The 12235-nt window shown below is 40.3% G+C and overlaps 1 protein-coding gene across 2 annotated transcripts in view; it reads left to right on the top strand.

The window, feature by feature from the left end:
* The window catches only part of ANO6 (anoctamin 6), an 80633-nt gene that overhangs the window by 47760 nt on the left and 20638 nt on the right, over positions 1-12235 (top strand). For both annotated transcript variants that reach the window (XM_075059224.1, XM_075059223.1), the window contains exons 4-11: positions 44-109; positions 1717-1995; positions 2353-2466; positions 4280-4395; positions 4829-4963; positions 6271-6376; positions 7316-7376; positions 10652-10797. In XM_075059224.1, the coding sequence (XP_074915325.1) occupies positions 44-109; positions 1717-1995; positions 2353-2466; positions 4280-4395; positions 4829-4963; positions 6271-6376; positions 7316-7376; positions 10652-10797 (1023 nt within the window). The remainder of the gene's footprint in view (positions 1-43; positions 110-1716; positions 1996-2352; positions 2467-4279; positions 4396-4828; positions 4964-6270; positions 6377-7315; positions 7377-10651; positions 10798-12235) is intronic.

Genomic DNA, 12235 nt, shown 5'->3' with positions numbered 1-12235 from the left:
AATTTGGAACAGATATTTTACAGTGTTCAATACCTTTTAACAGAGGAAGAGACAAGTGTATGAATCAAACCTGATAAACAACGGCTTGCAACTTGAAGCAACGAGATCGGTGAGTGCTCTTTTCTGTGTGAACGGCTGTGTCTGAGAGCAAAGCTGCCCCTATGGGAATAAGGAAACCGGGTATATGAATTTACTGTAACATTTCTCTCCTCTCAGGAGAAAAAGGCCCACCATTTTTCTGTCAGTAGTGTCTCTGATCTGATGCAAAATCTTTTAAACTTTGTGTCTGTTCCTTCCTCTGCAAAATAAAAGTTGGGAATCTGGGAGATTACACAGGTTGTGTTTGCTCAGCGCTTGGAAGATAAAAATTACTGGCTATACTCGGAGGAGAGGTTCTCCCCCCACTTTGACTCTGTAGGACGTGTGGGAAGCCAGTGGGTGTCTGGGGCGGAACACCCCTGCCAGAAGAGCAGTGACCCTGCTCCCCGCAAGGCCTGACACCGTGCAAGCGGTTATAACTCTCATGCTTTGTATATTTTGGGCTGTGATGTTGCCTGCAGGCAGTTCAAGAGCGCTGTGATAACGCACACCAGCTGCCGGAGCCGCTGCCTCTTGCAGGGAGGGTTGGGCTTCCTCAGAGCCCCTTTCCCTTCCTGCCCTGCAGGGCTGCAGCGCTCCGTCCAGGTCCTCCCATCCAGGACAGTCACCTCCAGTCTGAATTGGTTGTCATTTGGTTGTCTTTAGTGAGCTCCAGAAAAGGTCGCTTTGCCTCTTCCTCCCAAATTAGACTCAGAATCCATGGCATCAGGGTATTTATTTGATTTCTGCTGCGAGGACTCCTGCTGCACATCCGAGGACGCGGTCTGGCTCTTCACATTCGCAAGAAAGTAAACCTCTTGCTGCAAGTCTGACGTGGCCCTCTTGCAGTTTTCAATAGTTCTGCCACGATCAGGACTGAAAAAAATTTCAAAACTGGAAGTTTCCCCAGGCTAGATCAGATACCTGACCGATGTTCCTGAGCCAACGAGTTTCATCATGTAATTTCACGAGGCTGCGGCTCACTAACGCAGGGCGTCAATAGAAGGTCTACAGGCCATGCGTAGACCGGAGACAAGAGTAGCTGTCAGGGTTCCCACTGCCTACTGGTGCTGGTGTTGGTGTGCAACTGGGAGCAAATGTGCCCCGAGCTGTCTTTCTCAGCAGTCTTGGCTGATTTCCCTCTCCCCATTCTCCCTGTGAAGCTGGGAATTCACGTTGCCCAGGAGCACCCGTGGGTGCCTAGCCTGCTTTCATCAAGTCACGTCACCCTGGGGTTGAACTTGAGTGCTGGGGAGTTATTGGCAGCTCCAAAGCCACAGCTGCCCTGCCAGGCTACACGTACAAACACTCCTAATTAACCCGTGTGGGAGAAGTGTTGTTAAACTTAAATTGCTTTGTAAAATACTTCGCAGAGTTGTAAACATTAAGCATTAAGGGAACATTTAGCTGTCTTTTTTAATATACTTTTATATGCCTTTATATGCTCGAGTATGTCCACCTCACGTCAGTGCTTTTCCAGAAGCTAATGATGTATTTGCTAAGATGGACAATGAATGCATCTTTGAATAGATCATCTATGAGATGTAAAAAAAAAATTCTGGATAGTTTAAGAACGGTTATGAAAAATCTTTGCTTTCATTTCCTTACACACATATTTTCAATATTCTTTCACTTTAGGTTTTGGATGAAAAACTTATTTTTGTGAAAGTGCATGCACCTTGGGAAGTGCTGTGCATGTACGCCGAGGTTATGCACATCAAATTGCCTCTGCAACCCAATGACCTGAAAACGCAAGACTCAGCTTTCAACTGGTTTAGTAGACTCTTCAGAGTGGATGAAAATATCATCAAACCTGAGCAAGAGTTTTTCACTGCCCCTTTTCAAAAGGAACATTTGTCCAACTTCTATATTCAAGACAAAGACACATTTTTCAATCCTGCAACTAGAAGCCGAATTGTAAGTCTGTGGAGTATTTCTAGCATTTAATCTTAAAAAGAAAAGATTCCTGTAATCAAATCAGTGCAATTACATTCATGAAAACATCCTGAAAAATTAGAAATATTTGGGATGCAATAGTCCTGCGTCATTTATGGAGCAGTCTGGGCAATCCAGAAGGAAAACATACCTTACTTTTGTCCCATTTATGTTCCACCTGAATTTAAAGGAGGGATTTGAATGGTTCATATACCTAGTGCAATTAATTTTTTCTGCACCGCCTACCCTTTCCTGACTCAAGTAGATGCTGAAACAGGTATAGCTGTGTATGATTACTTTCAGGTTGCAAGAGACACAAAAATATTTTCTAAATTTCAGGTTCATTTTATCCTGTCCCGTGTGGAATATGCAACTAAAAACAACGTGAAAAAGTTTGGCATTAACAAATTACTGGACACAGGAATCTACAAAGCGGCATTTCCCCTTCATGATGTAAGTCCAGTGCTTGTAACTAAAATGTATTTTGAAACAGAGGTCTGAACTGTTTCTATGGGGTTTATATCAAAAGTTACAAGCACTACTGGTTGCCTCACTCCTTGACTGGTTGTTACATCCACATATTAGAATAGGACACAGTTTGGCTAAACAGGTGTTCTTCCAAAGCACTATTGGTTAAAAATGTAGCTCCATAACTGAAAAACAATATATTTCATTTAGGAGGTGTTAACCTTATATTCTCTGGGAGATGTAGTTTGGTAAAGTGCCTGGCCTGAGTGATCGTTCCCATGATGCACTGTATCATCAGTTCTATATCAATTTTAACATTGTCTCTTTTTTCATTATTAAAATTCCTATCAAAATCAACATTGTTAATAAAGATGTAGAATACAAATCTCATCTTAGGATGCGTGAATGTCTCACACAGTGGGAAGCATTCCCACAGTTCCCAAACATGGTGACATATGTGCAGGGACACTCAGGTTTCTGCAGGAAGGCTCTGTCTGGCCAGTCCAACACCTCAGAGGTAGTGTCAGAATCGTCTGGAGAAAAGTTTAACTAGGTTGAATTTCATCTTGCAATAAGATGCAAGCTTTTGTACCTATACTTCTGAAGCTTTTTAAAGTAGATCATTTAAAAAAGCAAGTTATCTGAAAACTGTTTTGTGTACAAAGGCTAGCAATAGCACAGAAAAAGAAAATGAAGGAGAAAAAAAATCAGAGTATTTGACTAAGGAAAAAACTGCATGTGAGGCTGCAAATGGGATAGAGGAAGCAAAGACTGCATTATATCTATTATATACCCACACCCCCACACCTCCTCCCCATCAGAGCCACCGTTCTGTGTCTGAGGTGTGTTCTGTTGAGGAGTTACTGAGAACATGGGAGGTCAGGAATGGTAACTGCTTCAGCTGCTTGGACTCTGCTTAACATATTCAGGAGGCTTCCAAGGATTTCAAGGAAACCTTTAAGGCAGAATCAAGACAAATCATGTTTTTTGTAAGTGACCCAAAGCTTTACAGGGTAGAATTAATAACATTGTGACTATCCATTTTTAAGGTTTCCTTTTAAAGATTTAAAACCTGCCTTGCAGGCTATTTCTATCATGGCATGGGGAATTTGGACTCAGTATGCCTAGTAATTAATGACTGTCTTTTTACACAATTAAAATTATATATCACAGCTACTGTGAAAATCAGAAGTAGCCTATAGATTTCTACAAATGTCACTTGTCTTCTTGTATCACAGATATAGAATGGAAAATTCCCTCAAATAAAATAGGCTTTATTGAAATAGGTTTTCAAATAACCTAGTAAAAAATACAAGGATTATCTCCATGTGAACTCTCTTTTAAATTTAAAACAGAGACTAGAAGCCCTGGATTTATGCCTCAGACTTTCCAGCCTTCATTCTAGTACAATATTATTTTGAAGCAAAGCATGTTAGACCTACTTAAAATCAATTTTAATTCAGTCCTGTGCTCTAATTAGAATGGATCCTTTCCTATTTTCTATGCATAAGTGCCAAGATGCTGACATGTGCTTAGATTTAAGTTCATTATGAGTCTCTGTTATTTTCAGCTCACATATGTAAAGTGTTTGCTTTAGCATTAGGTGCCTTTCTGACAACCTTTATCCTGAATCCTGGTGGACTCCCAGAGCTGCTTTCCTGCTCCTTTTCTGGCTTGCAGTGAGACTGGGCAAAAAGGCTATTCCAGACGCTGGGTTCATGGCACGGGGTCTGCAGAGATGAGATCCGTGCTGCTTAGATTAATAGTATCTTCTTCCCACGCTCTTTCTGTTTTGCAGTCTAGTTTTAGGCACCTGTCAACCGATCCTGACTGCCCAAGTGAACGATATCTTCTCTACAGAGAATGGGCTCATCCTAAAAACATTTTCAAACTGCAACCCCTGGATTTCATCAGGTTGGTGTGACCGAGGCTGGGCTAATGCAGAGGGAACTAGGAATTTACATAGCAGGTCTGGTTTTGGGGACATCAGAGCGGCACAGCTCAGTACTGAGGGCAGGTACATACACCCGCACCAGCTTAGGCATGTGAGCATACTTTGAGCACAGTTTCATGATAAACCAATTTATGAAAAGGTAATCACTTAAAATTTTTCTTTGCAAGGTATGATCTTTCTGTCTTTTTCCTTTTTTTTTTCCCCCTTCCTATCCTCTTGTAAAAGCATAAAAGTGGTGATAGAAATACCCAGCTGTAATACTTCTGCAATCACAAAGTTCAAACTGGAGGAATATGACCATATGAATTGGCACAAAATGTCTGAAATGAAGAGCCATTTGAAACAGAAATGTGAATTTACTAGCATTTCAGAAAAAAACCTTTACCTCCACAGGAAATACTATGGAGAAAAAATTGGAATCTACTTTGCTTGGCTGGGCTTTTACACTAATATGCTGATCGTGGCTGCAGTTGTGGGAGTTGGCTGTTTTCTGTATGGATGCCTGACAAAGGACAACTGCACATGGAGGTACCTGATCAGGCATATTTTAATATCACGTGCAATTTTGATCAGTCCCCTACAGCGGGGAACTGTATGGGGTTTGCAAGGCACTGCATAATAAAAGAGGCAAAATGAAAGAGCCAGAGAACAACAACAGTTATGGATTTGAAGGTAAACACATAAAATGTGAGCTAGAGGAGTAATGGATGCCCATGGACCATTACAGTGGGAGACATCAGAGAGTTTGTTTTTTCAGCATTTTCTTTATATTTTGCACTAGGTTCACCACACCTAGGGCAGAAACACGAAGAAAAGAGTGACAGTCAGAAGTCAAAACAAATTGCCATAACACATCTTTTTCACTGCAGTAATCCTTAAAGGAGATACCCAAAGACCTGAATAAAACCCCCAAAATTTCTTCCCTCTCTTTTGAGAGAAGAAAACAGGAAGAACAACAGCACAGAGGGCTTCAGCTGCCCAGGATACGTTGGGAGGAGAGGCACAGCCGTGACACAGATTCCCTCACCAGATCATGCCAAAATTCAACCATGGCACGACCCAGGGAAAACAGCCTGGGTCACTGTGCCAAATCGTCTACGGGCCATCACACTGTGTACCCCCTTCAGGCAGGGTGTTCATCTTTATAAAACGTGCTGAAGGGCTGTTCCGGAGCTCTGCTCCTGTGGCAATTTATACCCATTTAGCCTTATGCCAGTATTATCACTTAGTTAAATAGTTCATCTCCCTCCTTGGTGTTTACCCTGCTGATGTATTTGTAGAAAGCAATTACATCACGTTTCAGCCTCCACCACACTAGGCTGGTGCATACTAGTTAGATGGCAACTTTTTTGCCATCTCTTAGGAGGCAGACCTGCCATCCCTTGAATTACCCTAGCAGCCCAACTCTGCATGTTTTCCAATCTGATCCTCTTTAGAAGACCACAGGGACTAGGTAGCCATTTCAGTTCTGCAGCTCTCCCTTGCTCTGGTACGCTCTTCCTTCTCCCCTCACTCTTGCTATGATAGCACCTGTGAGCATGGAAGTGTGGATTTCCTATTAAATAATGTGAGATCTTTGAAGAATTGTTTTATTTTTAATGTGAGCAGTTCTGAGAATTGCCACCATGTACAATGGATGGAAATTATTCTCCTCCCATGTCAACCATTTTTGAGATGAGGACTAAGAATGGAAATGGGGATGTGTTGCTGGGGTGGGGAAGGGGGATTCTTGAGAGCAGATCACTGGTAAATTATTTCTCAATTCCCTGAGATTATGTGTGAAAAAAGACTAAATAATTTAGTGTTGGTGAGTGACTGAATAGTTTTGTTTTTAGCCAAGAAGTATGTGATCCCAACATAGGAGGTAATATCATAATGTGCCCTCAGTGTGATAAAGCGTGTACCTACTGGAACCTCACCATCACCTGTGAATCATCCAAGGTAACTACTTTTACAGCTTATAGACATGCTATTGAACTTTAGTTGCAGTTTCTCTAGTAGTGCATATAAAACAATGTTGTTCCTCCACTAATGTCCTGCAGAATTGCTAGAACTGTGCAAATAGTTGTGTCTTTTGATACAGTGACTGAACTTTGAAAAGTAAAAACAATAATCACTCCACTTTGATCTAAGATGAAAAAAATGTTTTTTTTTATTTCACATAATCCCCAAATATGTGATATGGGACTAAAAGGGATTTTTAATCAAAAATTAAACACTTTGGTTTCATTTGAGGGTACCTTTTCCTTTGGGGGTGGGGGAAAGAAAACCCACATTCAATTATTAAATCAGTAGCTCTGAATCAATTTTGCTAAGGAAATGTTTAAAGCATGTTTTGACATTTCTAAATTCTGCCCCATCCCTCCCCAAAGAAGTTATCTGGATCCATGCCTTGAATTTAACCCGTGTTGTCAAGCAGGAGACGGGTACATGGAGAGGCTGATGTGGGCCATGACAGAAGCTGTGACACAGCCATGTCCTGTTAGATGTGATACAGCCAGACTGATTTGGTTTTATTTTATTTTAATTAAAAAATATTTAATTATACAAATGATGTTTCAAAATCAGGAGAACTGAGTGCTAATTCTCCCTCACATTGATAATTTGTGGTGTTATTTATTTTTTAATTAAAAATTTAAAAAATTAATTAATGTTGCTTATATTTTTAATTCTGGGCTTTGCATTTAATTTCCTTAATTTACTGGAGGATGGTGTACATTGACAGAAATTGAGGAAACCCTATCAATAAAGATTGTTTATTAAACTACATAAAAGCTACAAATCAACATGTTCAGTAAGCAGCTTCTGTTCTGGGTCAGTGTAGAAGAAAAAAAATGGTTGATTATATTTTAAGCCTTTTTTTCTTTTCCATTTTTCCAGAAACTCTGTATATTTGATAGCTTTGGAACACTGGTGTTTGCAGTATTTATGGGCATATGGGGTAAGTCAATTTCAACAACTGTGGTTTGTCATCTAATTTTGGCCAAGCCTCCAGCATCAGCCAAGAAAACATGGATAAATTTGCAACAACTTCATTTTCTAGCACTCAGGAATTCACTAGTAGGTAGTTCCATAGAAGATACGTACATTCACAGGAACTCTTTTTTAGCAGCATAAGAAAACAGAAAATTGTAGAACTTAAAGTTGTTTTTCAGTGTCTGTTTTGTTTCATTTGATTTGGAGAAAAGTCCGAGAGAAGTGATTAGAGCTGCCTCATGTTCATCCAGCAGGAGCCAGCCACATGCTTAAGTGTATCTGGCAGAGGAGCTGTTTTTTTTCCAAAGCGTTTTGGAGCTGCCTGTGCCTATTAACAGCTGTGTGACTGTGCAAGGCAATTGAAAAATAGTCATTTATCATGTTTCCCAGGAATTTTTTTCTCCTGTCTTTATTTAAGAAACTGATTGTAAAAAGTGTAGTAGTTACAAGCACTAGATTTATCTTTTAGCAGAGAAAATGTATCTGAAACCAGGATGTTTCCCATGGGTGAAACCACTTGGTGCTGTATTCAAGGCATTAGGCAGGGTCTATTTTCCTAGAAATGGTTTCATTTGTTCATATTATGAACTTTGTTAACTGGCTTTTATTGCACTTTCTTATCCAGAAATTACCAAAATAAGCTCAACATTAGTTCTGTATACAGGACACTATAGAGAAAATAACTCATGTAACGTTTTGAATTCATATGTAGGCTGACAAGAATACATAATTTGCTTTCTTTGTAAAACGCATTGTATTTTTATTTTCCAATGATGACCTAAAGTGCTTCAAAATAGCTACTGCTTTAAAGAAATATAAGATGAAACATATAATTTCAAAAAGAAGATTTCTTTCAAAATATATGCTAAAATCAAAATACCAGTAGGATATTCTCTAAATAAAAGAAAATTAGAAGTTTGATACTAATGTAATCTTCTCCTGTCATCTGAATAGTTAATTTATTTGCAATTTGCTTTTTAATTAAAATTGTGTTTCCTGTTTTGAAGAATGGTTCCAAGAGTAATAATTACAAAGTTAAGCTGCATGGTTATAGTGATGGCTGCAAGGTCTATTAGTATTCTTGTCATAAGTCCACTATATAAAGAGGTGAATTGTATTACAGAAATTCAGTCAAAATTGTACTGAATCCAAACGACCCATGGTCCTGGTGCAATTCCAGCTGTAATTTTCATCTTGCTCTAATACTTTTTTAGACCTCCTGGTCCAAAACAATTAAAATAATATCAGATTTTTAGATATATTATTGCATCATTATCATCAATACACTTTTAATAATTGCTTTTTTTAGTCTATTCCCTTCAAAGGTCTTAAAGGACTATAAAACACCAGGGAATTTGGCCTCAGGAATTAGTCCTCTATACATTAATGCTCTGGACCAACACTTCTGCCACTTCTCCCATGATGGTATGATTAGATTGGCAAAGGTCATGAACAAGAGGCAGCTTCCACTTCACTTGCTGCCACCAGTGGATCCCCTCCCTGAACAAGATCAGTTAAACAAACAAATGTTCTCCAACTTTTCAGCCCTTGGTGACGCAGCTTCAGAGGCAGAATACCCAAGGTAATTAGCACTCGGATCTCCTGATGCTGAAACGTCATTTGTTTCCACTGTTAAAAAAAATGCTGGTTCAAAACAAAAAGGCAAATGTCAAATCCAGTCGCCGCTCCTTCCCTGCTCTGAAAGATACAACTTGGCTGCTGGCTTATTTTAGCTAGCAGAAGTTTTCTTTCCACTGGGGCTGAGAGAGCTGTCCCCATGTTATGTGCCCTTCTTTCACTGTTAGCACAGAGGCTATCACAGAGGGAAGTCCTGCACTTCTGGATTTGCAGCTGGAGCAAATCAGTACAGCCTGTAGCTTCCTGTGATTTGGGCTGGGCAGCAGTTTCAGCTTTATGGACGACTAATCTTGCTCTGCAGGAGAAGGCAGATGCGATCCTCTAGCCCACTGCTTGGAATGGCCTTTGTGCTTCTAAGCATGAAGTAGCAGAGAAGTCCTGGTGAAAGAGGCCCCTGAATAATCAGGGGAGGAGGGTTTCCTAGGGTTTTGCCTGTGTGCAGATGCCAAGGACGTCTCACAGCCCAGCCCATGGAGTTTTCTCATTTTTAAATGCTTCAGTTTGGGGTTCATTGACCACACCTGATTTTGGAAATAACCTTTAGTGTTTGGACTTGTAACCACATGCCATTGATGTTTCATCATTCAGGATGAGGGGCCAAACTAATAAAAAAAAAACACTTTCAGGGTTAATTACTCCCAGACAATGGGAGTAATGAGGAGTGCAGGGATGGGATACTAACTCCTCCTGGAGGCAGTGCTGCAGATCCACACCACTCAGTCTGAGGATGCACTGTCTTCAGTAAAAAGGTATCCGGGTGTACCGGGGAGCGTGGCACTGACACCCGTTGTCCTGAGCCTTCTCAGCTGGGTCTGTCATTGCCTCTGCCGCCAGATCTGCCTGCTTCATGTCTCGGGACAAGGTAATGAGTTTGGCTGGGTTCATGTCTAGCCAGTACCACGTAGGCATCTGTGTACTTGGTGCCCCAGCGCTTCCAGTTGTAGGAGCACACATAGTCCAGGGAAACAGCTGGCCCAGCCCAGAGAGTTTCTAAGCTCCATGACATGCAAAAAGAGCTGCAGCCCCTTCAGATTCCTGCTAGTGAGGAGGAAAGGCAGCTGTGTTTAAGCAGCTTTACCTAAATCATCATTGGTTCTCGTAGTCTGCAAACTGATAATTTGTCCACACAAAAATTGCAGACCGAATGAACGTGAGCTTCTCCCTGTGGCAATTTTTGGCATGCTGAGTTTTTCTTTTCTAGGAGTCCTGCACTCTCCAGCATTTTGTCTTCACCTATCCAACCAACTTGATTTCCTGTGCACCCCATGATAAACTTTTTCAAAAGCAGTCTATAATATGAAATCTGAAGTGGCAGAAAGCAAATAAATGTATATGCATCCTTCAGCATATGCTTATAACACCGTTTACCTGAGGTTTCTCTTATTAAATATATTCTCTTATTCTCTTATTATCTATATATCCAAAGCAATAATTGCATAAAGGAGTAGATCCAGTTATTTTCACTATTGCATTAGCCAATAAGGGTTTTGTTCCATGTCTGTGGAAAGCTATATGGAAAACTGAGCCACATGTTATAGCCCAGGGGTCAAGCAGTGTCCAACGCTCACATGGTATTGCTCACTCTCTTTATCTTCTGGATAGTTACTTTGTTTTTGGAGTTTTGGAAGCGGCAGCAGGCTGAACTGGAGTATGAATGGGACACAGTTGAGTACTTAGAGCAAGAAGAACAAGTTCGCCCAGAATACGAAGCTCGATGCACTCATGTAGTAATGAATGAAATCACACAGGTAAGGAATATTTTGATAACTGGTGATGGCTACTGCAATAGACATGTTGTGAGAGGACACTATGAATGTGGTGAATCTGGACTAGAGCCGTATAAATCAGCAGTGCTTCAAGGAGAGTTGATAAGCTGGCCTGGATATAGTGAACTTATAAAGTACAGATGCATGGCAGGGAATTTATACCTAACTGTAGGCACCTTAAAGTAGTTGCCTGTTTGAGGAGGTTGCACTGCTGAGGTTCCTGTGTCATAAATAAACAGAAGTAGGCATCATCCCCAGCTTAGGAGACTAAGTCTACTTTATTAAATCCCCCAAGAAATGATTCAGTGTTGCTGCCAGAGGCCAAGATCACAGAGCATTTGCTATCTTTGCCTAAGAATGCACCAGGAAAAAAGGCTGAAATAGAGGGAAAGTCGTTACATTATGCATCATGCCAAGACTGGTTTTTTAACCAAAGATGTTTCTGTTTGAAACATGTATAAATAGGTATTGTTGCTAAGTCCATGTGGATGCAATTATGATTAATAACAGCAAACTCACAGGGACAAGGATAATCCTCATTTCAATGAAATAGGATTCATATTTATGAGGATCTTAGTTTAGATCTCTATTTATTATACATTTTGAGGAGCTTTAGCTTCAGTAGCTCACTCCAGTTCAGCTTCACCTTTTATTATTCTCTGTCAATATATTACTCTGGCGTTTATCTGATCATTTGCATTGCTTTCACATTCCATCCACATTATACTAATGTTTATTAGAGGGCACTTGTAAAGTTTCAAAATTAACTGCCATGGTTGAAACTATCCTATATAGATCTTCTTTTTATATCTTGTACTACAAAAAACCTGGTTCTGTTTAAAAGCTTATAAACCTATGCCTCCTTTAATGTATAAAGGCATAGCTAGGAAGTTCTTTTCAGACAGTTCAAAGAGTGAAGAATATGCTAAAACATAATGATCTTGATCCTCAAGAGATCCTATAAAGACTCGGTGAATTTTCACACCACCATACTGAGGTACGCATTTTCCTTGGGAAAGCCATCCCATTGTTCCCATGGGGTAAATTGGGAAATACAGAGATCAGGGACCAAAATCTTAGTGCCTGCTAATTTTAGCCAAGGAGGTTTGAAAGATAATGACCTTGGATGCCATGGTCAGCAGAGAAGGATGCGTCCATTAAAGAGGACTATGTACCGTGTCATAGCTGAAGTCAGTGAGAGCTGAGGACAGTCAGCGTCTATGGAAGTCATTTTTATCTTAGAATGGGCAGCAAAAAAAGACACATGTAAAGGCAAGGCTTTTGAAATCATGAATAAATGTGAGTTTCCAGGACAACAAAGCAGAAAAGGAAACAAAACCAGAGAATTCTTTCCTTTTTTCTGCCCTCAATATCATAAAGGGTTTAATTGCAGCACCCAAAAAATATGAAGAAAAGCTTG

This window comes from Buteo buteo, chromosome 28 (genome assembly GCF_964188355.1).
Source record: "Buteo buteo chromosome 28, bButBut1.hap1.1, whole genome shotgun sequence".
Classification (NCBI taxonomy): domain Eukaryota; kingdom Metazoa; phylum Chordata; class Aves; order Accipitriformes; family Accipitridae; genus Buteo; species Buteo buteo.
Note: the sequence above shows the minus strand (reverse complement) of the source record. Positions and strands in the feature narration are given on the sequence as shown.